Source organism: Psammomys obesus, unplaced genomic scaffold, assembly GCF_907164565.1.
Source record: "Psammomys obesus unplaced genomic scaffold, mPsaObe1.curated_primary_1811, whole genome shotgun sequence".
Classification (NCBI taxonomy): Eukaryota; Metazoa; Chordata; class Mammalia; order Rodentia; family Muridae; genus Psammomys; species Psammomys obesus.
The window spans coordinates 13,384,529-13,410,844 of NW_026585895.1; the positions used below are offsets into that span (position 1 = coordinate 13,384,529).

Here is a 26,316-nt window from a genome sequence, read left to right on the forward strand (position 1 = left end):
CCTTCCTTCCTTCCTTCCTTCCTTCCTTCCTTCCTTCCTTCCTTCCTCCCTTTCTTCCTCCCCTCCTCTCCTCCCTCCCTCCCTCCCTCCCTCCCTTCCCTCCCTTCCTTCCTTCCCTTCTGCCTTTGCATACTACTTCTTACCAGAAATGCTTTGGCTTTTACCTTTATCTCCCTGGCTACCTTACTTTTTTATTTTCTATTTTTGTGTGTATATGTATGACGTACATGTGTGGATGACATTTGCATATGTGTGAGCACGTGTATGGGTACATGTGCATGTAGAGGCACGAAGTTGATGTGAGGAATCACCCCCAATTAGGTTTCCCCTTCAATGAGGAAGGGTCACCAGTCAAACGCAGAGCTCATCAGCATGGTTAGGGAGCGCCAGCGTTCCTGGGAGTTAGGAAGACTAGAATGCCAACAGAATGTGGACAGTCAAGACTGCTCATGATATTTCAGAGGGGCCAGAACTCTCCTAGGAAGTAGAATTGTAAGAGACTACTTCTGTTCTCTGTTAGTGCTTGGCCTGGAGCAGAGCGCGTCGTATAAATTCAAGCTGAAGGCAATTATGAGTAAGGAAAACAAATTGGCTAATCCATCTCCAGCTTCTGAGGCTGGAACTGTAGAGAGCTGCCACATCCACTCAGGATGTAAGTGGGTCCTGGGCATCTGAATGCCTGTCCTCCTACTCCCACGGCAAGTATTTTAACCGCCGAGCCATCTCTCAGCCCCTACTCATTCTTCTCTGCTCAGCATAAATATCCTGTGTCAGGCAGTAGCCCAGCTCACTCACTCTTCTGTGCTCTGATGCCGTGTTACACTGGCTCCTATTACATTTTGTCTTTACTAAAGACTGTAATTCTATAGTGTTCTCTTTTGTTTTCATAGGGTTTTACTATATATCTTAGGAACGTGTTGAGTTGCTCAGGCTGGCCTCAATCCTCTTACCTCAGGCTCCTAGGTGCTAGGAATATGAGTGTGAGCATAACTCGCAATTATAGTTTTGGTTTGGTTTTGGTTTTTCAAGACAGGGTTTTTCTGTGTAGCCTTGGCTTTGTTGGACTTGCTTTGTAGACCAGGCTGGCCTCGAATTCACAACAATCTGCCTGCCTTTGTGCCCCCCCACCCCGTGCGCTGGGTTTAAAGGCATGCGCCACCACACCCAGCCGCAATTATAGTTATCTAAAATAGAATGTACACAGTGCTATAGCCTCTGCCTGTGTAAATCTCATCTTATTTTAAATTGGTAGAAATACATTCATTTGGACACATTTATTCGTTGAGGATGTAGTTCAAGTTTTTAGATGTAATACACATTTATGGCTTGAAATTTTTGTAATATTCTGTTCTCAGCTAGGACAGTCTTATGATAAGGGCAGTCCCAACATGACCAAGTAAATCCTGCATTTGTGTCTCCTGCTGGCTAGTATGCCTAAAGACAGAGACCTCTATAGGGGATGGGAAAAGCAGGGTGGAATTGCAGGATTGCATCCATGTGAGCGATGATAGCACCAATGGCTATGAAAGCTGCTAATAGATGGGCACGCATATGCCTTCCGACCGTTTCCCAGCCCGGGGAAGCCAGCTGATACCTCCAGTTGTTAGTGTAGCATGGCCACGGGAAGTGCCGATTGGATGAGGTTAAGCCAGTTTTATTCTGGTCCAGCATAATGTATATGATGACACTCCAGAGTGATTAAAATAGTAACTCCTTCAGATATTTCGGATTGGTGGGATGTCTTGAGATCCCTAACTTAAGTCTCGTGTTCCTAAGTCATAGTATCCTCCCTTTGTGTGGGAAAAAGCATGCAGAAGCCACCTCTCAGAAAGGCCCTGGAGAGCAAACACTCACCATGAGATTCCCATTGTGAAGCTGCAGGGTGACCGACGTCATAGCATGATCAAAGTGCTCTGCAAGCACTCACTGTAATTATTGTTGTTGTTCTGTTCTTGCTAATAACCTTATTTATACCCCAAAATTATAATCATGCAAAGAAAGATTAAAACAAGATGTTCGAGTCTCAGAGCTGTTTGCCTTGCAGATGGCCACCCTCCGAGTTCTCTGAAACTGTCAGGGTTAATTGAAGCTTCAGCTCCCCCCCCCCCCCCCCCCCCCCCCCCCCCCCCCCCCCCCCCCCCCCCGGTGTAGTCGATACTCGAGTGTTTCTTACCTGTCTGCTTTTACTCTCCAAAATAGTGTAACAATAGTGCTTTAATTCCCTCTCATTAATGCTAGCCTCTTGGGTACCGTTTACTGCCGCTCTATCTAGATGATGTTGGAGCCTCCGAATGAAACCTTTGTACCAGCCTCCCAGCTGAGAAGAAAAGCTAAACAGTTACAGAGGTAATTTGTTTATTTAAAAGAGGCTTAGAACCCAGGCACCGCTTAACTTCTAAGTAGTGGGCAGACTTTCAGCATGTGGTTAGCACTTTTCTCTCCCCTGGGTTTTAGGGAGCTGAGACAACTGGGAATCATTCTTCGGGCATTTTACAAATAGGTTTTGCCTGGATCCAGAACAGTGCCCCCAGGGTAATTCTTAAGAGTTTCTCCACAAACAAAGTTTCTTGCTGTTTCCTCGGCTTCCTCTCAGCTCCGGAGTCTCCCCCTGTAAGCTTGGGATCAAGTTTGAAGAGTGGGGCAGTTAGGAAGTCTTCCTTCCCACTCCCCAGGGCTGCCTGTCCAGTGGAAGAACCTGTAATAAAATGTTTCTTTGGATGGTGCAAGAGCCCTTTGTCCTCTCTTGAGGTTTGAGCATTGCAAAGAAAATGTGCTTTCCTGGTTTAGGGGCTGGGGACTCCCAGCTGCATTTGTTGTTGGCTGTTTGATGAGGGCCCAAGAGAAGCTACAGAATTAAGAGGAAGAGGGAGAGAACTAACTCTGAGCTTTTTTTTTTTCAACTGATTTAAGTTGTAAAAAAATCAGCCACTGGGTAAAAGCCCAAGAGTCAATACTGAGATAAATATGGTATATGTATGTAGCATTCGAAAGTAGTAGGCAAAAAGTCTCTCTGCCTGTCTCTCTCTCATATACAAGTGTGTTTTACAAACTATATATCTATTTATTTAAACAAACAAACAAACAAACAAAGTTGTTCCAGCAAAAATGGGCTGGACAGGGGCCGTGAGGGAGTAAGAGTAGAATGTGGCTTGTATAGTTAAATTGCTCGGATTGGAAGCAAGATTTCATCAGTGCTTATTGGGTGATAAGTGATTGTATATAATTTGCTACTCCAGTTCAGAGCATGAGTTTCCTTTGTCCCTGATTGATTTTTTTTTCTCCCTAAAACAATACCCTTTGAATGAAAACGGAGCTTATAATTAATTGTGATTAAAAATATTTGGAGCTTGGCCTGATGGTACAGGAGGCTCATGAAAGATTTAGAGTTCAAGAATTGCCTGAACTACAGACTGACTTTAAGTCTAGCCTGAGTAACTAGTGAGGCCTCTCAGAAAGATTTAAGGGTTGTGGGGACCAGGGAAGAGGCTAAAATTCAGTGGAAGAACACTTGCCTAAAATGTGTGAGGCCCTTTGTTCAGTATCTAACACCACACCAAAAGAAATTTGGTGGGGAACTGTATCTGCCCTGAACACTGTTTACTTGTCAGACTGTTTCCTTGTCATCATTTCTTCAATTGTATAGTGTATTAACTGTATATACAGTATTTACATCGAATTCAATATGATAAGCAATCTGGGAAAAATGTAAATAGAGGAAGGACCTAGGCCTGGCCTACCCCTGTGCCTGGTATCCGAAGAGCTACAAAAATAAAGTAGGCTGGCAAGATAAGATGCCCCTGTCACTAAAGTGCTGCCAGGTAAGCACCCACGTCACAAAAGCCTGAGCATGGTGGCTTGTTCTTGTAATCCCACTGCACAGAGGTGGTGACAGGAAGATCTCTGAGACTCACTGGCCGGCAGAGACCTTGCCTCAAAAAAAGAAAATAAAATAAAAGTTCGGGAGGGAGATGGCCAGGTAGATCAGAGCACTTGAGCTTGAATCCGCAAGCACCAACATGAGAAGGCAGGCACAGCCATGTGTGCCTGTATTTCCAGTGTGAGAAGTGGAGACGGGATCCCAGAAGTCCCCTGGCCGGCCAGCCAACTCGGAGGAGTAAGCTTCCGGTTCAGGAAGAGACCTGCCTCAGGAGTGTGATAGAAGACACCCAGTGTTCTGCTCGGTCTTTAGTATGAGTGTGCACGGGCACAGATAATCTGCTCTCTCACATACACCCACACTTATCTGCACATACACACACAAAATAAAAAGTAAACCGAACTGAAATTTAAAGGGTGGGTGTGCATAGGTTTCACACAAAAATTCCTGTTTTGTGTGAAAGACTTGAGCATTCATAGATTCTGATCCTGAGTCTAAGTAACCCTCATGGGCATCAAGGAACAGCATTCTTATGTGTTATGTACATCTCACCTACCCCAGTAGAGTCTGTTGTAGTTGGTGTGGGTCTGCAGTTGTGTGGATTACTGAAAAGGGGGATAGAGTTCATTAGAAGGCGAGGCACTTGGCAAACGGTGTCAGAGCAAGCTGCTGTATCCCACAAGCTGTCCTGACCAAGACTGCTGGTTCTGGAACAGAGTTTAATGTGGTAGTGGTGGTGTTTGGCCCACTGGTCAGTGGGTATCAAAACCATCTTGTCCTCGGCTTATACTCTGCTGGACACAATCCATTTCATACATTGTTCCACCCCCCCCCCCCCCCCCCCCCCCCCCCAATTCTAAGCTGGGCAGACACTTACAGCCTTGGTGCTCAATTGCTGTGAAGAGACGCCTCGACCACAGCAGCTCTTGTAAAGGCAAACATTTAATTGAGGCTGGTTTACAGTTCCGGGTTTAGTCCATTGACATCACGGCAGGGAGCACGGCAGCGTGCAGGCAGACATGGTGCTGGAGAATTTGCTGAACATTCTAATCCGGATCTACAGGCAGCAGGAAGAAAGAGGCTTGGCATGGGACCACCTGCAGTGACAAACTTTTTTCAACAAGGCCACACCTCTTAATCCTTTCAAATAGTGCCACTCCATGGTCACCAAGCATTCAAATCTGTGACCCCTGGGGGCCATTCTCATTCAAACCACCACGGCTTCCTGCACCTACACCTGGCAGGAAGCCTGTTGGCTAATCCTAGGGCCCCTCTGTGACCTTGGTAGAATAGCCATTGCTCTTGGCAGTGGCACCGTGGACCTGATGCTTGTGTGAGCATTCTCCTCTCTCCTGGGCGTCTGTTCCACAATGACTGCCAGCTGGCTGTGAAGTCCTGGCTTTGAGCCCCAAAGGGCCCGAAGATGGTTCTCATTCACAGGTAGTTCAGTTTGGCCCTTACAGGGTTCCAGAGGAAGGACCACTGCAGGGTGCCAAGCTGACAGTGGACAGAGGAAGGAAGAGAAACGCCACTTGGTGGCATAGGCTTGATACAGGACATTTGTTGGAGCTAAGTGAAGGGCTGCGACTGTGCTTCTAGCAGCAAAATTAAACAACACTCAAAACAGGTAACTAACGTAACGAGGCTGTGAAGAGATTCTTGTTGCTGTCTTTCTCTGCTCTGAGCTGGACTGAGCACCACAAACTAAATACAGTCACGTAATGATGGGAATCCGTTCTGAGAAACGTGTCAGTAGATGATTTGTTATTCTGTGCACATGCTAGAGTGCCCCACAGCCGTGTATGGTATAGCCCTTTAATCCTAGGCTGTATGTTATAGCCCGTACGCCTAGGTAGTTAACCCATGAACAGCGTCCCTGTGCTGCTACCACAGGCTACAGTCTTGTCCAGCTGCCCGTACGAGAGGTGAGGCAAAATACTAGGGATGGAAATTGTTTTCAAGTTATAATCCTTTTTCCCCCCACTGTAATCTTAGGGAAACTGCACTATGCAATTTGTCTTTAACCAGCACTGCTACGCAGCCCATGATAAAATCAGCCTCAGCAATTAAAGTCTAATAAGAAATGCTCAAGAAACCCTTGCCTAGGCTTTCCCTCTTCGATATCTTGAGATTTTATTCCTAGCAAATTCTTTATAACCTGAAAACCTAATGGGAAGCACCATCAGTGGGAAATTGCACTGTAAGGATGTGACCACGTTCAGTCCTTTTTTCCATGCGAACTCCTAATTCTCCCAGCCATGCTGGCCTCAAAAGAGGAGTTGAGAAGTGTGCTCCTCTGCTGTAGGTTTGGGCACTGTTGGGACTGGTTTTTTCCTTAGATGTTTGCTGTTCACTAGGGAGGATTTGTGGGCCTGCACCCTTTTGGTGGGAAAGCTACGTGTTTGTTTTTGTGGGGAAATATACCTAAAAGAAAATTTACCACTTTCGTCCTTCTTAAGTGTGTGGCTTACTGGCATTCAGCATTCATGTTGTGCAGGCATTACAGCATCCATCTCTAGACTTCCCATCCTCCCCAGCGGAAACTGTACTGGTTTTTTGGTCTAGCTTGTTTTGTTTTGGCTTCATGTATGTATTTGTCTGGTATGGGGTGGGTTTTGTTTTGTTTGCTTTTGAGACAGTCTCACTGTGTGGTCCAGGCTGACCTTAAACCTTTGGCACTCTTACATCAGCTTCCTGAGTGCTATAATCATAGGCATGTGTCACCGTACCTGGCTAGCTTCCTTTTAAAATTGTGTATCTTGAAGGTATGCAGTAAGACTTTTTCTTAGCAGTGCATGTATGTAGTGAAATCTTACTTAGTTACCCTTGTGGGGGTGTGTGTATGTGCATATGGACATGCACTTTTCAAAATTTTAGGTTAGCATTTAGCATTTTAGGTTATTTAGCATTTTAGGTTATTTAGCATTTTAGGTTATTTAGCATTGAATTTCATTATGTCATTTTCATACATGTAAAGAACACATAGATTAGCTCATCCTACATACAACTTGCTGTGGTCTCCCTGACATCACTTCATTTTCCATTTTCTGATGTGGGTCTGCTATACATCTTAACTCCTTCTTCCCTGCTCTAGCAAGCACCACTCTGCTCTCTGTCCCTTTGGATCTGACTACTCTAGGAACCTTCTCTAAGAGGAACAATACAGTGTGTTCTCTTGTAATTGTCCTGTTTCACTTCTTAAACACCTTTAAGATCTGTCCAGATTGTAGCCTGTGTCAAAATAGACTGTTGGGTGTTTCTTATTCCTTCAGAGAACACGTCAGGCTACTTCCTTGTCTGTCTACAGTGCCACTGTGAATCTGAGCGTACAAACAACTTTTCAGATCCCTCTCTGCTTTTATTCCTTCTGGATATATACCCCAAAATGGAATTGCTGGCTCTGGGTCTAATTTTTGGGAAGTTCACTAAACTGTTTCCATAGCAGCTGCATCATTTTACATCCTATCAGCAGTGTGTAAGGTTTCCAGTTTCTTCATATCCTTGCCAACACTTGCATTTTCTGATTTATTCTTTACATATATGTGCGCGCGCGCACACACACACACACACACACACACACACACACACATATATATATATATACATACATACATACACTAAGTATATGTTAGTTGTCATGATCTTGTTTTTATTTAAATTATAGATTCATCAAATAAGTTTAGGTCTGCTTAGGTTTTTTTTTTTTTTTTTTTTTTTTTTAACTTGTGATGTTTTAAGATAGTTATTATAGGGCTGGAGAGGTGGCTCAGAGGTTAAGAGCACTGACTGCTCTTCCAAAGGTCCTGAGTTCAATTCCCAACAACCACATGGTGGCTCACAACCATCTATAATAAGGTTTGGTGCCCTCTTCTGACATGCAGGTGTTACATGTAGGCAGAACACTGTATACATAATAAATAAAAAATTAAAAAAAAGATAGTATAGATTAGTTGTTTTCAAAATAAATAAATAAATAAATAAATAATTGTCTGTAATAGCCCTTTAGTGAGGTCATGGTGATAGCTCCACTTTCATTCCTTTATGTCAGATAAGTATGCCTTCTATGCAGTCGTTCAAACAATGTACAAATAGCAAAAAACCTGCTTCTACAAGTTTATAGTGTAATTTGAGAACTTTACATTAAAATTATGGATTTAAAAGATTTTATATATTTGTTAGAGTTATTAGATATTTATTTACTAAAGAAGACTAAATAGTGCAGCACCAGATATATGACTATTAAATATGATAAAAGAAATGGATGTCTGTGTGGTTAATTAAAGAAGCAGCTGCCTAAACAAAAAAACTGCCACTGACATTTTGCTCTTGGCCAGACTGATTGTGTCTTTTTGTCTGTGGTCATTTACAGTGAGAGAAACTTTGCTTTCTTTTCCTTTTTCAACAGCGATTACTATCACATGATCATTTGAAGGGTTAGAATCACATTTAGATTTGGTTTTCCTGGGTGGGAACCATTGTTTGTGTCATTTTTCATATCTAAGCATGAATTGCCTGTCCTTGTGGGCGTTACCAGTTTCTGCTCTTTGGCACACAGAACATTTTATGAATACACTTAATGCAGAAAGGTCTAAAGATAGTTTTGTAGGTAGAGTTGGTGGTTTTGTTGGTGTTGTGTTGAGTACTGGCTATAGAGAACAAAGGCACATCAGGGTAAAGGCGGAGCTGCATTCAGGACAAGGGACAAGCCAGGGGTTGGGGCCCGGCAGGCAGCCAGCCTATTTAGGCCTGGCTAAGCTGCTTTTTTATTAAAACCCCAACAGGGAAAATGCTGAAAGGATAGTGAGATGTTTTTGACATTCTGAGGTTTGCTTTGAGCAGGGTAGTAGAGAGTGCTCCCTGCATTTTTATGCCTAATGGCAATGTCTCAGAGCCTTGAGGCCTGTGACGTGCCTGTCACCTAGAAACTGTTACAGCAGTAGGCTGAGTGCTTCGAGGGACAGCTGAGCCACCAAACAGCAGCACAGAAGACAGTGGGAGCTTCTTTTGAACAGTTGTTTGTTTTTTTTTTAATAAAGACTTGAGACTGACGTCTTTAACCAGAACATACTTATGATGACATAGCCTATTAATTTTAAATTACCAACTTAATTATCAACATCATCTTCAACTAATGACTCTTCTCTGAGCATGTGTTTATGGAGAAATGTCTTTCCAACAGTATATTGGCTATTAAAAGTGTATGTGTATCAGCCGCCGATCCGGGAGCACGGGTTGTTTTCCCATCACCTAGTATATCTGTGATGTTCTTTTTCACAAGTAGGTCCGTAGAAGACTTATTTGTTTAGACATAAGTACTTAATCTGGAGGTGGAGATGCATTTTGAATGGGATACTTTTCCTAATTTCTTTCTCTGAGAGTATATTTTGGTTATGTATGGAATCTGTTTTAAAAAAATATGATTTTGTATCCTGCAACTTTAGTGTAGGTGTTTATTGGATCTAGGAGTTGTCTAGGGAGCTTAATAAGGCCTTTTAAGTAAAGAGCCATGTTGCCTGTTGGTGGGGCGTTTCCTTTTTTTATCTTTCCTTTTTTTACCTTTATGCCTTTGTCTCATCTAATTGCTTCAGCTAAGGTTTTTGAGCACAGCATCAAATTGTCCATTTCTGATTTTATAGGAAACGTTCTCAGCTTGTCTCTGCTTACTGTAATGTTGGCTATAGGTGTGTTGTATATTTGTGTATTTGCCTTTATTATTTTGAGGTATATTGTTTCTATTCCTAAGGTCTCCAGAACTTTTCTCATAAACAAATGTTAATTTGTCAAATGTGTTTTCAGTACCAACTGAAAAAATTTATGTCCTTAGGTATATTTATATGCTGTATTACATTTATTGATTTATATATGTTGAGCCAATGTTGCCTTTCTAGGATGAAGCCCACTTGTTCATAATGGGTAATCTCTTATTATGTCCTTAAATTTGGTTTGCAGCTATTTTGTTGAGAATTTTCCCATCCATGTTCATCAAAGAAATTAATCTGTAGCTTTCTTTTTCTGTTGGGTCTTTGCCTGGTTTTGACAAACTATTTTAATACTTGCTGAGTAAGTAACTGTTTGTGGCTTTGCAGGTCCTGTTTAGGATGAATGTGATTTGGAGAAATTGCATTTGTCGTCTGAGGCCAGGGAAGGTGCCACGCAGATGCCAGAGCGTTGCTCCCCCGGTGGCCCCTCTGGGGTCAAGGATTTTAACTGACCCCGCCAAAGTTTTTGAACACAACATGTGGTGAGTTTCCCCCCCCAACATTTATTGATTTTTTGTGGAGCATGTGATACAGAGCACATGTGGAGGCCAGAGGACAGCTTTCGGGAGTCTTTTTTCCTCATCCATCCTGTGGGTTCTAAAGATCCAGCTCAGATCATCAGGCTTAGCGGCAAGGTATAGTACCCACTGAACCATCTTGCTGGCCCAAATTTTACTTTTCAATTTGATAGTATGTGTGTTCATTAGCTTTATTTTTCCCGTATGACCAAGGAAGGGTTTGTTTTGTTTTTTAAAGATATGGTCTCTCTTTGTAGCGCTGGCTGTTATGGAACTCTCTATGTGAGACCAGGCTGGCCTTGAACTCACAGAAATCCAACTGCCTACAGAGTGAGCTCCAGGACAGCCAAGGCTACAAAGCAAGACTCTGATCTCTAAATAAATTAATAATAATAATAATAATAATAATACATGCTGAGAGTCAAGTGTTTTCAGAGGGAGAGAGCGGGAGAGGATTAGAAAGAATGTTCTGGCCTTAAGAACAAGGTGGTCGTACATACTGGTGTGAGCGCTGCCTTCTGTCTTATGTACCTACACACATGCATACGTGGCTTTTGAAGTTGTTCGTGATATTTAAAAGATTAAATTATCTTGCTTTGTTACACTGATTTTTTTTAAGCGTTTTTTGTCACGCTTATTTCCTCTAAAGAACGTTTCTTTTGTAAATGAGATCTTATGCTTTCTGAGGCACGCTGTGGAACCTGGGAGTCTGGAGAGTCAAAGCCTGGGGACCTGAGGCCAGTCCCACGACCCAGAGGGTGGAAAGAAAGAGCCGACTGCCGCAGGGTGTCCCCTGACCTCCTCACTGTGGCACACACGGGAGTGACCAAACACAACTTAAAGATAAATTTCAAAACGCAGTAACATCTTTTAAAGGTTAAAAGCATACTTCTTATCCACAGCAGATAATGGCATTTGGTTTTACTATAAATGTGGTTCGTATCTTGCTTATAAGATTTTTTTTACTGTTTCCCACTTCTTTCCTAAGATTCCCTGCACTCTGCCCAAAGGTTGTCCATAAGTCTCAGCATCTACATTGATAGTCTGCAGGGCAGAGCTTTTCAGAGGTCCTCTGTGTCAGGCTCCTGACTTGTTCCCTCTTTTCTCCTTCTTCTGATGTCCAGCCTCTTTTCCTTTCTGGGTAGGAATTGAACATTTTAGCAAGAGTCCTTCCTCTTGATTAGTTTCTTTAGGTGTACAGATTTTAGTAGGTTTATCCTATACTATATGTCTATATGAGTGAGTATATACCGTGTGCATCCCTCTGCTGCTGGGATAGCTCACTCAGGATGATGTTTTCCAGATCCCACCATTTACCTGCAAATTTCATGATTTCCTTGTTTTTTATTGCTGAGTAATATTCCATTGTGTAGATATACCACAATTCGTGCATCCATTCTTCCACTGAGGGGCATCTGGGCTGTTTCTAGCTTCTGGCTATTACAAATAAGGCTGCTACAAACATGGTTGAGCAAATGTCCTTATTGTGTACTTGAGAATCTTTTGGATATATGCCTAGGAGTGGTATAGCTGGATCTTGAGGAAGCGCTATTCCTAGTTGTCTGAGAAAGCGCCACTCCATAAGGAGAGCAACAGAACCAAAAAAATCTGAGCACAGGGGTCTTTCCTGAGACTGCTATTCCAACCAAGGACTATGCATGGAGATAACCTAAGACCCCTGCACAGATGTAGCCCATGGCAGTTCAGTATCCAAGTGGGTTCCATTGTGATAGGAACAGGGACTGTCTCTGACATGAACTGATTGACCTGCTCTTTAATTACCTCCCCCTGAGGGGGAAGCAGCATTACCAGGCCACAGAAGAGGACAAGGCAGCCACTCCTGATGAGACCTAATTGACTAGGATCAGAAGGAAGAAAAAGGGGTCCTCCCCTATCAGTGGACTTGGGGAGGGGCAGGCATGCAGAGGGTGGAGGAAGGGAGGGATTGGGACCGGAGGAGAGAGGGAACCAAGGGGGGGTGGGGATACAAAGTGAGTAAAGTGTAATTAATAAAGAAAAATAAAATAAATAAAAATAAATAAAAAAGATTTTTTTTTTTAAAAGAGAGATTATAGTCCTCTGCAGATCATTTCAAGGCTCTAATCAGGAGACTTAAAGCAAATCCCAGAGTGAGGGGCTCTGTTTCCTTTCTACAAGTCCTTCCTCCGCCCTGTCTTCCTGTTTGCTTGAGGACTAGCCTGTGGAGCAGGGTCCGTGGAGATGGAACAGCAATTATGGGCTACTTAGGAATACAGCTGATTATTAATTAGTCCGGTGTCATGTAATAATGGCAGCTACTGACCACGAGTGGTTCCAGAGTGCTGGGAGTGTGGCTGGTCTACGTTTTTTTTTTTTTGAAGTCCTGGAAGGGCTGGGATGATGACTTAGAGATTGCCACATCAGCCTAAGGGCCTGGCCTAAGTTCACTCCCCAAGATGCACCTGATGCGGGGAGGGCCTTGACATGGTGTCACATGCTGGTCATCCCAGAGCTGAGGAGGCAGAGACAGGCATTCCTGGGTCACGGCCAACCAGCATAGATGACTCGATGATGCACACCCATATATTCTCAGCACGTAAGAGGCTGAGGGAGATGTGCTTCTGTGAGTTATGGGCCGGCGTGGGCTACCTTGTCTCAAATAAACCAAGGTGACTGGATGGATGGGTGGATGGATGGATGGATGGATGGATGGATGGATGGATGGATGGATAGAAAAGCAGGCTTATATTGAGTTAAGCAGTCCAGACCTAGCACATCAGTGGCTCCTCAGCTTCTCACACACTCTGGGAGCCCAGAATCTTCTCGGGGCTCTTGTCTCCATAGTGTGCCCCCGTGGGGGTCCAGCCTGCACTGGGTGGCCTGTGACAGTAGTAAGAATGTCCTTCCCCAAGGAGCAGGGAAGACTGCTGCTGCCATCATCCTGCATAGCCTTTGCCTCCTGTGCCCTCCCCTCCACTTCCTTCCTTTTCCTTTATTTGTTTGTTTGTTCACTTATTTTTGTTTTCCCAGACAGGGCTTCTCTGTGTAACAGCCCTGGCCATCCTGGAACTCACTCTGTAGACCACCTGCCTCTGCCTCCCACGTGTTAGGATTAAAGGCGTGCGCCACCACACCCGGCCCCCTTTCATCTTTAAAAATGTGTTATTGGACCAGTGAGATGGCTCAGTGGGTTAAGATTCTTTCCACCAGGCCGGCAGCCTAAGTTCAACTGCAGAGCCCCACATGGTGGAAGGAGAGAACGCCGTCTGCAGGCTGTCCTCTGAGAGCACCACCACCCCATCTCTCTCTCTCTCTCTCTCTCTCTCTCTCTCTCTCTCTGTCACACACACACACACACACACACACACACACACACACAGAGTCAGTCAGGAAATGGGACTTTCAGCATTCACTATGGTTGCTGTTATTTTGGACCTTTTGAGGCAGGTCTCACTGTGTAGCACAGACTGGCCTCAAGTGCTGGCCTCCTGCCTCCAGCATCCCGAGTGCCGCACTGCAGACCGATAAGCACCACCACGCTCAGTTTAGGTTTTGATTTTTAAAAGGTTTATAAGTTTATTCTGTTTTTCCTCCAAGTCCACAGTTCTATCAAAAAGCTCACATTTACCTTCTTATTTTCTTTAAGAATGTGTTTCTTGTTTTGACATGTTTGATTTTTAAAAGTTTTTTTTTTTTTTCTAGAAAAGTGCAGTTTACTGATGGACCAGCATGTGTAGACAGTATATGCACATAGAAAACGGGGCTGAGAGGTGAAAAATGGTTAGCTTTTACCATGTGAGCTGTGCACCCATGTTTTCTGGGTTCTTATTTGGGGAGTGTCTTTTTTTTTTCCTGTTTCTATTTCTAAATTCTGTTTAGACTAGCGAAATTGATTTTATGACTCCTCAAAGGGTTATGACCTTTAGTTAAGAAAACACGGAGCTAAGCCATCCTCTGGAGACCCAAGATAAGACCTGGATGTTACAACATGACCTGTTCCATAAATCATGGAAATAATGGACCGTTTCCAGGACCAGAAGAGGCACAGATGGCATGAGCTCTTCTTCATTACATAATCCTTCTTAGGTAATCATTGTAGTTACTATCTGAGTCCATACCCTGTACTGTCCTTAGATCTTTAACACAGCTCATCAATAAATATTCCCTTTAGCTTCCTCTAGCATGGCTTTCCACAAGAGACCCTGTGTAGACATGGAGAACACAGACTCAGTAGTTTACCTAACTTTGAGAAGCCACTAAATCCACCCCTCACTCAGCTTCTTAGTCTGTGAGATGGGATCATAATAGTCGTAACTACTGTTATCCTTACAATACCTGGTATTGTAAGGATTAAACTATTTTATATATAGTGTAAAGTACCTATACATAGTAAATAAGCAATATACTACCTAAGAATTAGCCATCTTATTAGTATTATGATTTGTGTACACTTTATTTCTACAACTGTTTTCGTGTTCATTATGAGACTATGATTTTACAGAGAAGAACTTAGGTCTGTTTCATAGTGGTAATCCCTGTATAATGGGCACCCAGTAACCATGTCTTAGTAATAAATAGTGTAGAAATTGGAAGATGTGGTTCCTGTCTACCACAAGTTTACAGCAAGGCTCAAAATTAATGCAATGGCTCAGGGTGGGCTTTAGAGTTCAAGAGATCCGAATTCCTATCCCATGTCCATCCCTGTCCAGTTGGCTTCAGGGCCTAGGAGATCTGAATTCATGCCTGGTTTCTATCCATGTCCAGCTATGTGAGCAGGTTTATTCATGAAACTCCTTTGTGTAAAGTAAACGATTCTAGTACAGCTCTTAGCAGTTCTGAGTAGAGCTCACTAAAGATATTCTTATCATCATTCTCAGGTACAAAATTGAGATTCATAGTTATAAATAAACAACACAAAGGATGTGTACTGTCTGGTGATTAGCACACTGCAGAACCTTAATTTATGTGACCTGAGCTTTGAAGGATGAGGCGTGCCCGGAAAGACTTTTTCTTTCTTGTTTCTTTCCTTTTTCTACCTTCCTTCTCTTCCTCCCACCCTCTCTCCCTCCCTCCCTCCCTTCAAGGTTTAGTTTTATTTATGTGTTTGAGTGTTTGCCTGCATGTATTATCTGTATACCACATGCCTGATGTCCATGGAGGCTAGACTAACTGGAGCTGCAGATGTTTGAGAGCCCTCGCTTGGGTGCTGGAAACCAAGCTTGAGTACTCTGGAAGAGAACCAGTGCCCATAACCCCTCAGATGTCTCTGCAGCCGCTAGGCCATTTGTGAAGCATTCAAATTAACCTGCCTAGTTAGATGAGAGGTGTCATATACTGCACAGACTGATGTGGCGAAAGAAGTGTTGAGGGACTTGGTGCAATGCTGGCCTAGTACACAGGGAACCTAGGTTCACTCCCCATAAGAAAGAGCAGGACGTGTCTCAGGTAGGGCCTTATGCTGAGAGACCACAGCCAAGGGAAATCTGTGGAGGAATTTTAATTCAGAACATGGCTGCTCCAGCAAGAGATCAAATCCAAAGACCTTCTAGGTCTTTGTGATCCAGCTGGAATACAGATATACCTTTAATCCCAGCAGACTAAGGCTAGCAGATCTCTGAGTTCAAGGCCAGCCTGGTTTAGAGCAAGTCTCAGGTAAAGAAAGGCTTAGATCTGGGTGTGGTAGTACACGCCTTTAATCCCAGCACTCAGGAGACAGAGCATGCAGTGCTAGTCAGTTCTGCTCAGAGTTTGATTGAGAGGGAGTTGAGAGGCAGTGCAGTTGAGTTGAGATCATGGAAGATCAGTTTGTGGAATTCAGAAGCAATTTTTACCAGGAGAGTTTTGCAGAGACAAGTTGAAGAGAGAACAAACTATGAATGAATGAACAGAGAATGAGAAGGAGCCAGAAGATTAGAACAGATTTCTAGAGTTAGTTTGAAGTCAGAGCTATTCAGTGAGAAACTGAGAGAAGCCAGATTGAATCAGTCAACTTGGAGAATAGTTTGAGCCAGAAAAACTGAGTTGAACCAGCTAGCCAGAGTTCAGAAAGAACAAGAAAGGGTGAGCATACTCCACAGTAAATTTCAGAAGCTGAAAACATTCTAGGCCTAGATTAGATTGTACAGAGGCTAGAAACTAGAAGTTAGCAGACAGAGGCACTAGCCTCTGAGATGACAATTACATTGAGAGAATAAAAGTTACTTTTATACAACTATTGTTTTGTTTTAAGACAGGATTTCTCTGTGTAGCCTTGGCTGTCCTGGACTCCCTTTATAGACCAGGCTGGCCTCGAACTCACAAAGATCCGCCTGTCTCTACCTTCTTGAGTTTTGGGATTACAGGCTTGAGCCACCACACCCCACTACTCAACTCTTATAAAGAGAAACATTTAACTGGGTTGGCTTACAGTTTCAGAGGTTAAGTCTGTTTTCATTGTGGTTGGAAGGATGGCAGCGTTCAGGCAGACATGGGGCTGGAGAAGGAGCTGGGAATTCTACAGCAGGAGACTGTATGACATGCTGGGTGTGGCTTGAATATGCCCCACTGACACACCTCCTCCAGCAAGGCCGCACCTCCTAATAAGGCCACGCCCTACAGGCCAAGCATTCAAACACATGGATCTGTGGGGGCCATACCTACTCAAACCACCACAGGGAGGAAATATTTAGGAAAATTTGGTTCTTTTTCAGGTACTTAAAACTTAACCATTGGGGGCTGTAGAGATGGCTCAGAGGTTAAGAACACTGGCTGTTCTTCCAAAGGTCCTGAGTTCAATTCCCAGCAACCACATTTTGGCTCACTACCATCTATAATGAGATCTGGTGCCCTCTTCTTGCCTGCAGGCACACAAGCAGGCAAATACTGTATAAATAATAAAAATAAATAAATCTTTCTTAAAAACTATTTATTTGTTTATTATCCATGTAGTATTCTGCCTGCAGTACTGGACTGAGCTGTGCCAAGCTCAGAAGAGACTCTTTCAGAGTTCGAGCCCATCATTGCGTAACTAGGCAAGAGAGCACAGTGCAAGACCCACATGAACCTTTAAAAATGAACGGAAGACGGCCATTCAGATTTCCGCTTGGAGAAGGCCAACGTGCGGCTTCCTGACATGTTGCACCTACAGCAATATGTGGTGCCAGCTGCCTTTGCTGGATCCTCCAAGTCAACCTCAAGGAGGTCAAAGTTGGGGGGGGAGTACACCAGCAGAAGGCAGCACCTGCTCTGCTCAGGCTCCTGGTGTTGCCCCTCCCCCCCGACACACACAAAGTTTGCCGTTCAGGACAGGCAGTCCTGGGTTGAGGTGGCACCTTCTACCTCTACCCTGACCACCAAAGCCCTCAAAAACCTACTCAGAGGCAGTAAAAGCAGAGAATGTTAGAGTGAGGAAAGCACTCTAATGAGATTGTCGACCTTGCCTGACAGATGCACCCCCATTTTATCTAGAGAACTCCCCAGAGCTGTTAAATTCCAGGGCTTGCCTGTCCTTGGGCTGCAGTGTTCAGTGTTGCTGCCTCATGACTCCATGGATGACACCAAGAGTGGTTTGGGGCTGCTCGGCTGCTTAAGAGCTACAGAGGAAGATACTTCAGTCAAAGATCACTTGACAGAAAGGGGAAAGCAGGCGAGGCCCGCAGAAAGACTGCCAGACTGCCGTTACTCAGTGAGGTCTACCAGTATCCTCCCCTTATCCCACTCATCCTCATTCCTCCTCAGGCTGCAGAGAAATGGAGAAAAGCCACAGTGCTAGACTCTGAAATGAAGCTCACAAGGGGAGATGAAGGGTCTTTGAAAACAATGCAGTGTAGGAGAACTTAGCTACAAAACAAGGAAAAGAAGAGAGAAGAATGCAAAATGTCTTCTGAGTTAATTTACGCCGTCTGATAATTTTTCTTAAGAAGTCATACATGCCTGGCCTTATTCAGCATAATTATTCTGAAGTTTATCCATGCTGTTCCATGTATCAATGGTTTGTTCCTTTTTATTGATGATGATGGATTCATGATCAGAATATTTTTTAAAGTTCCAAAGTTCAATAATAAAAATCAAGCCAATAAAAATGAACAAAGATTTTATCATTTTACCAAAGAAGATACACAGATAGGAAATAAAATAAGCACATGAAAAGATGGTCAGTATAAATAGTCTTAGATATAACTAGATAAATAACTAAAGATGTAAATGAGAGTCAGAATGAAATACGACTTCATACTCATTAGAATAGCCAAAAATCAAAATGGTAACCATTCTGAGTGTTGGTAAGAATATGGAGGGGCTAGAACCTTCTACACTGCTGGAGGTAATAAAAGTGGCAAAATCACTTTGGAATATAGCGTGGGTGTTTCTTGAAAAGTTAAACATGCACCTGCTATTGATACTCACGTCATGGGTATGAGAAATGAGAGAAATGGCTCAGCAATTAAGAGCACTTGCTGCTCTTCTAGAGGACCTGAGTTCAGTTCCCAGCACCCATGTGGAGCAGCTCACACCCATCTGTAACTCCAGCCCCAGGGGATATAACACCCTCTTCTGGCCTCCATAGGTGCTCGCACACATGTGGCAAACACACATACACATGAATAAAAAGATTAAAAAGTAGAAAAATGCATGCACAGTGCATGAACTTTACATCTGTATGATGAGTAAAAGGCTCTATGGATGGAGAATGTAGTAGCCTCCCTCATCCGGTTTCTGTTATGTGTGGTTAGTTGCAATCCATGCCTGTGTGTTTGTATTTTGTTCCTGCCGTGCATGGCACCTTCTGTTCTATTTTAGAAAACAAATTAATTTTTAAAGCTAGACAGTAGATCAGTGAGTATTGTAGAGGCCGGTGACCTGGTGAGAAGGGGAGGGAGTGGGGTGGAGGAATCGTGTTTTGTTTTTCAGATTTTCTTATTGTGTTTGTTTGAGGCATGATCTCATTGTGTAGCCCTGGTTGGCCTCAAACTCTCACTTTCTCCTATCTCGTTGCCCCTATCTCTGGAGACTGTAGCATGCACAAGCTACATTTTACACACATGGCATTGGTTGAATTTTAATTTTAAGGAAAGAATACCCCTAACCTGTTGCCACCTTTTTACCTGCCTGGTGGCCCACGGTGTATTCTTTTGTACAGGTTAGAACTCAACAGTTTTGCGTTCTACCCCATCATCTTCATCAGTGATTCCCTAATGTGTAGTATGATTTCCAATACATATTTAGTTAGATCAAGACTGCTGGCTACCTCAAGCTCGCTCCATCTCATTGTACTTAGAGGCGGAGGCTTCAGTTTTTTCTACGCTCTGTCTGTTAGTCACTGAGTCCTGTGTAAAAAACTGACTTGCTAATAACAGTAATCAGCTGAGATATTTATATGGCTAAAAAGAGAAGCGGGCATCCAGGAGCAGTAATAAATTAGCATAATAGTGGAAAGGAAGGTTTAATTGAAAATAGTTCACTTATTAGCTGATACACCTGTAACACTTGCAGCTCATCCATTCTGGGAATCACATTCTTGCACTAATTAATGTCTCTGAAATCATGACACTTCTTACAGTTGACGGCATCTTACAGTTGTAATTGGAGTGTTTTTTTTTTTTCCTTTCTATTACAGGTACAGAAAATAATAGCATCTTAGTTTGATGAAATAGAATAATCATCATTTCAGGCACTTAATTTGAATACTGTTTTGATAAGTATTGGTCTTATTTGAGTAATTTAAAGCAGAGAGACAAATGCATCAGGGTTTATTGACAGAATATTTGTTACATTGTTAGAAAAGCAATAAAACCTTCTGCTAAGTGAATAAATGGACAATGGATATAGAAACTTGAACCAGTAGGAAATCCGTGTGAGCTCTGGGAGAAATGCCCAATAGTTAAAAAAAATATGTTTGTATATATGTATATCAGCTGAACAATAAGACACTTTTTAGACAGACACAGTGTCACATTCAAAGGCAACATACTTAAGTGTGATGACAACCTGTTCTACAAGTAAGTTCTAGGCCTCAAAAATCAAATCAGAGCAATTAAACCAGAAACAAGAAGACACCTTTTTAAATACATTTAATTTGCACACAAAAGAAAGGGAAGGAAAATAAAATTAAGAGAAACTTAAGATGGTTCTTAAGAAACTTAAGATGCTACGAATTACGTTTCTTTATTGTTAAATGTATGCTTTGCCAGTTTCATACATGTGTGTAACACACTCTTCTCATACTCCCCTCCACCCTCTCTCACCCACACACCCACCCTGTTAACCCCTCTCCTTACAGGTCCCTGCTGTACTTTTTCAAGTCTTCCAGTTGTTCTTGTTCTGTGAGCCACTGAGTTTAAGCAGGGGCTTCTTCCTGAGCACAGGTGTGGAGCTGGCCACTGAAGGAAGCACGGGTAATTCAGCAGTGACTGCAGCACTGAGGACAGTGAATCCTTATTCCCGAGAGAGGGGAAGAGCCCGTGACCTTGCCAGCCATGCATTTGAGCATTTGAGCAGATTTACACATGAATTCGCTCCTATGAAGAGCCTCAGATCCGACAACAAATAAAAAGCAGTTGGTTCCCTCGTACTACCCATAGCATGACAGCACCGGTGAGTGCTTCTTGCCTGGCGAGTTGCTGTTGTGGCATGTGTTGTCTACAGCTAGGAAAGACGGCTGGTTTCTCCTCTCCCTGAGCTGTCTACCTAACAGCCACCGTTGGTCCTGTGCAAGCGTACCAGGCAAGGAGGGAGCTTCCAGCTCAGTCTCAGTTTGATTCATCTTTGTCCTGCCACCAAGATGTATGCTGGTGAAACTTCAGCCAGAGGCTTAGTATCTAGGTCTGGTGAGAAGCCAAGACAACTGGCAATAGTCTGCATTGTTTTGGGGGTCACTGAGGGCTCCATTGAGACTATCTCACACCTGGCATTGGGGGTTTTTATTTGATCACCTATAGCTTCTGGGATTGGCACTATTCAGCTTTGCAGGATACCTCCATTTAAACATTGTGTGTGTGTGTGTGTGTGTGTGTGTGTGTGTGTGTGTGTGTGTCTGTATATATGTATCTACATAGACGGAACATATATGTGCATGAGTATGCTTATACACTAGTAGGCTCCATGTGACTTAATTGTACATCCTAGGTTTTATAAATTACAATCTTGTTTAGTTTTCTTTCTTTCTCTCTCTCTTTCCTTCCTGCCTTTCTTTATCTCTCTCTTTCTTTCTTTTATACAGTATTCTGCCTGAACACCAGAAAAGAGCACCAGATCTTTATAGATGGATAGTTATGAGCCACCATGTGGTTGCTGGGAATTGAACTCAGGACCTTTGGAAGAACAGCCAGTGCTGTTAATCTCTGAGCCATCTCTCCAGCCCCAATCTTTTCTTCTTTTGTCTCTCTCTTCCTTTTTCCTGCCTTACTCTGAATAAATTTAATATTTTGTATTCCATCCTCTCTACTGAATTTTTTAGCTGTACATTTTTGAATAATTTTTAGGGGTTATCTTAGGCCAATAGTTTCACATGCTTGTGATAGGACCCCTCTATACCCTTAAGTTATGGAGGACCACAAAACCTATTATGTGAATTTTATTTTTTGATACTTTTCATAGTAGAAATTAAAATGGACATTAAAGTAAATTTTCAAGCTGAAGATGCATACCTTGTATAACTTAAGAGGCAGAGGCAGGTGGATCTCTGTGAGTTCAAGGCAGACTGACCTACATAGTGAATTTCCAGACTAGCCCTGGCTACATTGGAGACTCTGTCTCAATAAATGAAAACCAACACCCCCTCATTTATATACATAAATGTGTGTATATATATATCTTTATATACAAATATATATTTGTTCATTTTAAAATAATGAAACCATTACTTTTTAATTCAAATGACATCTATCAAAGAAAATATGTGTAAATTCTCAGAAATATAATGCAAAGATTGTCACTGTTCTAAGGGTTTGCATGTCTCTTAACATCTGCTTTAGCTGGGGAAGCTGGATCTCACATCTGCTTCTGGATTCAAATTTTGTGACATGTTGCTTAGGTTGATTTGTATGAAGGAAATTTGCCCTTCATACACAGAGTAGGATATTCTTGTTGGCCTTTCAGAACACTTTGATTTACTTTGGTCATGGGCGTTGGGCCTTGGACATGCCAGGCAATGCTTTGCTACCGAGCTACCCTGCAGCCCTTCTTCTACTCTGTATCTTGAGACTGGCCCTCTAAGCTTCCCAGGCTGGCCCTGAATTTGGTGTGCAGCCAAAGGAGGCGCTACCTAGGTAGCTACCCGGCTACCTAGGACCACAGGCCTGTGCCACCAGGCCCAGCTCAAAGCTGCTCTTGAGGTTCTACCAAGGGTCAGTGCCAGCGCTTCTTAGTTGCAATGTGGATCATAAGCCCATGAGAACCTCTCATATCCTGTTAGTGCTCTCTGGGCTTCAAATGGAGCCTTTGCCTGTTCGTCATTTCTTAACCTTGAATGTGGATGACTTGAAAGAGATTGGTTTTCTGCTCTATGTAAAACTCCCAAACGTTGACACACTTCATTATATAATATTTGAAATCACACACATTAATATCACCACCAGTCTCATCAGAAGACTCTGTAAGTATTAGGAAGAAGCTCCAGACTTACTGTAGGCAACAAATACTGGCATTTGTTTCTCTTGAAGAGATAGGCCCATTTCATTTTCCTTTGAGAAAACATGTACTAAATACTCAGATAACTATAGTTTTATCTGTAGTTGTTCTTTTACGTAAAAGTAGCCTCCTACAAAAATGTTAAGTTCGCCTCAGCACTCAGGCACACAGGAAAGCAGCTGCAGGCAGCACACCCAGCCTTCCCCTCAGCGCGAGCACACACCAGCGTGAGCACACACCCGCCTTCCCCTCAGGTCATCACACCAGTGTGAGCACACCAGCGCTTCCCCTCAGGTCATCATCATACTGCAGTATGTAGAAATGGTCTATATATGAGGCCTGCTTTGTTACATCTAATTTCAAAAAGAATATTTCCAAGGGTTAATGAATTTATTTTTAAATTTATTTATTGGGTCAGACACGGTGTACACCTTTATTCCCAGGACTCAGGAGACAGAGACAGGTGGATTTCTGTGGGTCAGCCTGATCTATGTAGTGAACTCCAAGCTAGCCAGGGATATATACAGAGAGACCTTGTCTCAAGTTAAATAAATAAACAAACCCAAACAAATAAATTTTAAAAAAAGAAAGATTTACATCTGGGTTGCTGGGGGATCGAACATAAGCTTTGCACGTTACCTCTGAGCTCCTCAGTTCCACAGGAGCTACCGTATCCCCCTTGTGAGGGCCTACAACCTCCTGTAGACCTCACCTTTTAAAAGTCCACCACTGTTGACATCTCCAGATGGAGAGCAAGCCTCCAGCACATGGACCCTTGGGAGACAAACTGCACTCACACCATAGCGAAATTACCCCAGCCGTTCCTGCTTCGGGCCTTTGCGTGTTCCTCAGTTTAGTATCTGCAGCATTCATCAGCTGTTAACCAAATCAGTGAATTTTAAACTCCCCCAAGCCCTAAGCCAGTGAGGGCTTTTCAACCTTCCGGGTGCTGAGACCCTTCAACGCAGGTCCTCAGGTTGCAGTGACCCCCACCATAAAATGATTTTCATTGCTGCTTCATCACTGTAATTTTTCTCGTGTTATGAATCATAATATAAATATCTGATATGCAGATTGCAAATCTCTGATACTGAGACCCACAAGTTGAGAACCGCTGCACTAAGCCGTTCTTTTGGGCGTTGTTAGGGTGAGTCTGTCTCAGCACTCATCCGTGTCGAGTGCAGTCCTTCATTCTTACTTCAGTTCATGCACGGCCTTAACCAGCTACTGAGGGGCTTGAGCCCGCTCCACTCGGAACTCCAGTGCCTGCACACGAGCACTGCTGCCTTTCTCTCTCCGTCCTCTGCCCTCCGCCCTCATCCCCAGAATCTTTCTGCTAACTTCTGGAGGCTCCCCCTGGGGATGAGCAGACAGTACCAGCCCAGAAACCGGGAAGAACTGTGCAGGCTGCATGTGCGGGCTCTAACCAGCAGTGTCTTGGGTATTCTGCTCCACATGCCCTTACAGGCTCAGCAGCTCTGATCTCCTGCTGTTCAGTAAGAGAGCTAGCTACTATGCTTGGCCTCCACCTCCGCCCCGCTGCAGAGAACATTTCTGTATGGCTACCAGACCTTCAATGTGTGAATAAATTAAATTAGCTGCACCAGGCTTGATTTTGTCTACTACAGTATGCCTGGCAGCGTGCTCAGTCGCCTGCATTAGACATGACTACCTTGTGATGGCAGTAAGAATTACTGAGTAGTTTTAAACTGAAGCTAGCAAACTATTTCTTTTTTTAACTTTCTAATCACCTAGACATTTGTCAAATTTGTCATTAAATTGTTTTTGAGGTAGGCGTGGTGGCACACACTTGTAATCCCAGCACTCAGGAAGCAGAGACAGATGGATCACTGTGAGTTCGAGGCCAGCCTGGTCTACAAAGCAAGTTTTGAACAGCCAAGGCTACACAGTGAAAGCCTGTCTCAGAAAAAAAAAAAAAAGAAAATTGTATTTAGACATGGTGGCACACACCTATAATCTCACTACTCAGGGGCTGAGGCGAGGCATTGAAAGTCTTCAAAGTAAAAAATGACAACAATATGAAAGAGTTAATTAAATAACATGAGGCTTGAAAGCAGATTTATTTATTTACTTTAGACATGGTCTTGCTATGCAGGCTGGCATGAAGTACTATGCAGACCAGACTGACACTGAACTCCCAGAGTTCTGCCTGCCTCTGCCTCTGCCTCCCTAATGCTAGGATTAAACTTGTGTGTTAACCACACTCAGCAAAAACACAGATTCCAAAACTATTTAAATATAATTACATCTGCTTAAAATTATTAGACACATTGAATAAAGTTTCTAAATTATGGAACAGTTATGTTAGTGAAAATTATTATATACATTGAATACAGATTTCAAATTGTGGAATAATAATTATATTAGGATACAGGATTAGAAATCTGTTTTAAAGCCAGGCATGGTGGCACATGCCTTTGATCCCAGCATTCAGGGAGCTAGAGGCAGGCAGATTGCTGTGAGTGTGAGGCCAGCCTGGTCTGTAAAGTAAGTGCAAGACAGCCAAGGCTACACTGAGAAACTCTCTTCTTGAAAAACCAAAAAAGAAAGAAAAGAAAAAGAAAACTTTTAAGTTTTCTTTAATATTGTAAAGCTGCTTCCATTTGAAATCATTTTTTTAAACTTAATTTATATGTAAACATGCTTGACCAGGCCTGGTAGCACCCATGTCTTTAATCCCAGCACATAAAAGGCAGAATTCTGTGAGTTTGAGGCCAGCCAAAGCTACTTAGTAAGAACTTGCATAAATAAATAAATAAATAATCCCTACTTGTTAAATATTTTAAGTGTCTGCATAATATCCCTTTGAGCTACCATAAATGTTGATTTTTCCTGTCACTAAATATAGTGTTTTCTGCTAAACACCCTAAAATGTTGTATTCAATTTTTTTTTTTTTTTATTCCTCACTTTGCAAAACTTTTCTGCAATGTTTAATCCCTCCCACCAGGGAAAAGTTTTGTAAACATACAGGGCCTGCTGCATTCTCAGAACTAGGCGTTGGAAAGGCTGTGAGGCTGCTGGCTCCCAGCCAATGGGAGTAGACCCAGTCACTAGTGTCTTACAATAAAAACCAAGAGACCTCCTCACCCACTCCCACACCCCTACTCCCCCCACCCCCGCCCTTGCTTTTCCCTTTTGTAAGCAGCACACCCTTCTGATCAGACATGGAGTTTCTGGAGACTCATTAATTGCAATGCAGTGTCTTTCCTTGAGACCTTGAACTAACACACTAAGGTTCTTTCCATGTTCTTGCTATTTTATATCTAGTGTTTCCACAAACCTCTCTGTATGGATATTTTTCTGCACAGAACTTCACTGTTCTTTTGAGATACTTTATTCTAATAAATTCCAAGGTGTATAATGTATGAGCCAAACAATAGAAACTACTTTTTTTATTCGTTGTTAGATTCCTGGTTCTTTGGTTTGCTGATTAGTCACTTGCTTGAATTCTGTGCTTGTATTTGTTCCTTATAAGAGCTTGACTCATCCTTGCTGCTGGCTGTTGGGTTTTCCTGCAGAGGAATCCAACTTCTGTGTCAGGAGCTGCTGTAAAGCAGC

The 26,316-nt window shown here is 43.0% G+C and overlaps 1 protein-coding gene across 8 annotated transcripts in view; it reads left to right on the forward strand.

The window, feature by feature from the left end:
- Positions 1-26,316, forward strand: part of Mettl8 (methyltransferase 8, methylcytidine) — a 91,178-nt gene that overhangs the window by 32,753 nt on the left and 32,109 nt on the right. For all 8 annotated transcript variants that reach the window (XM_055600322.1, XM_055600320.1, XM_055600321.1 and 5 more), the window contains one exon: positions 9,964-10,118. In XM_055600322.1, coding sequence (XP_055456297.1) covers positions 9,964-10,118 — 155 coding nt within the window. The remainder of the gene's footprint in view (positions 1-9,963; positions 10,119-26,316) is intronic.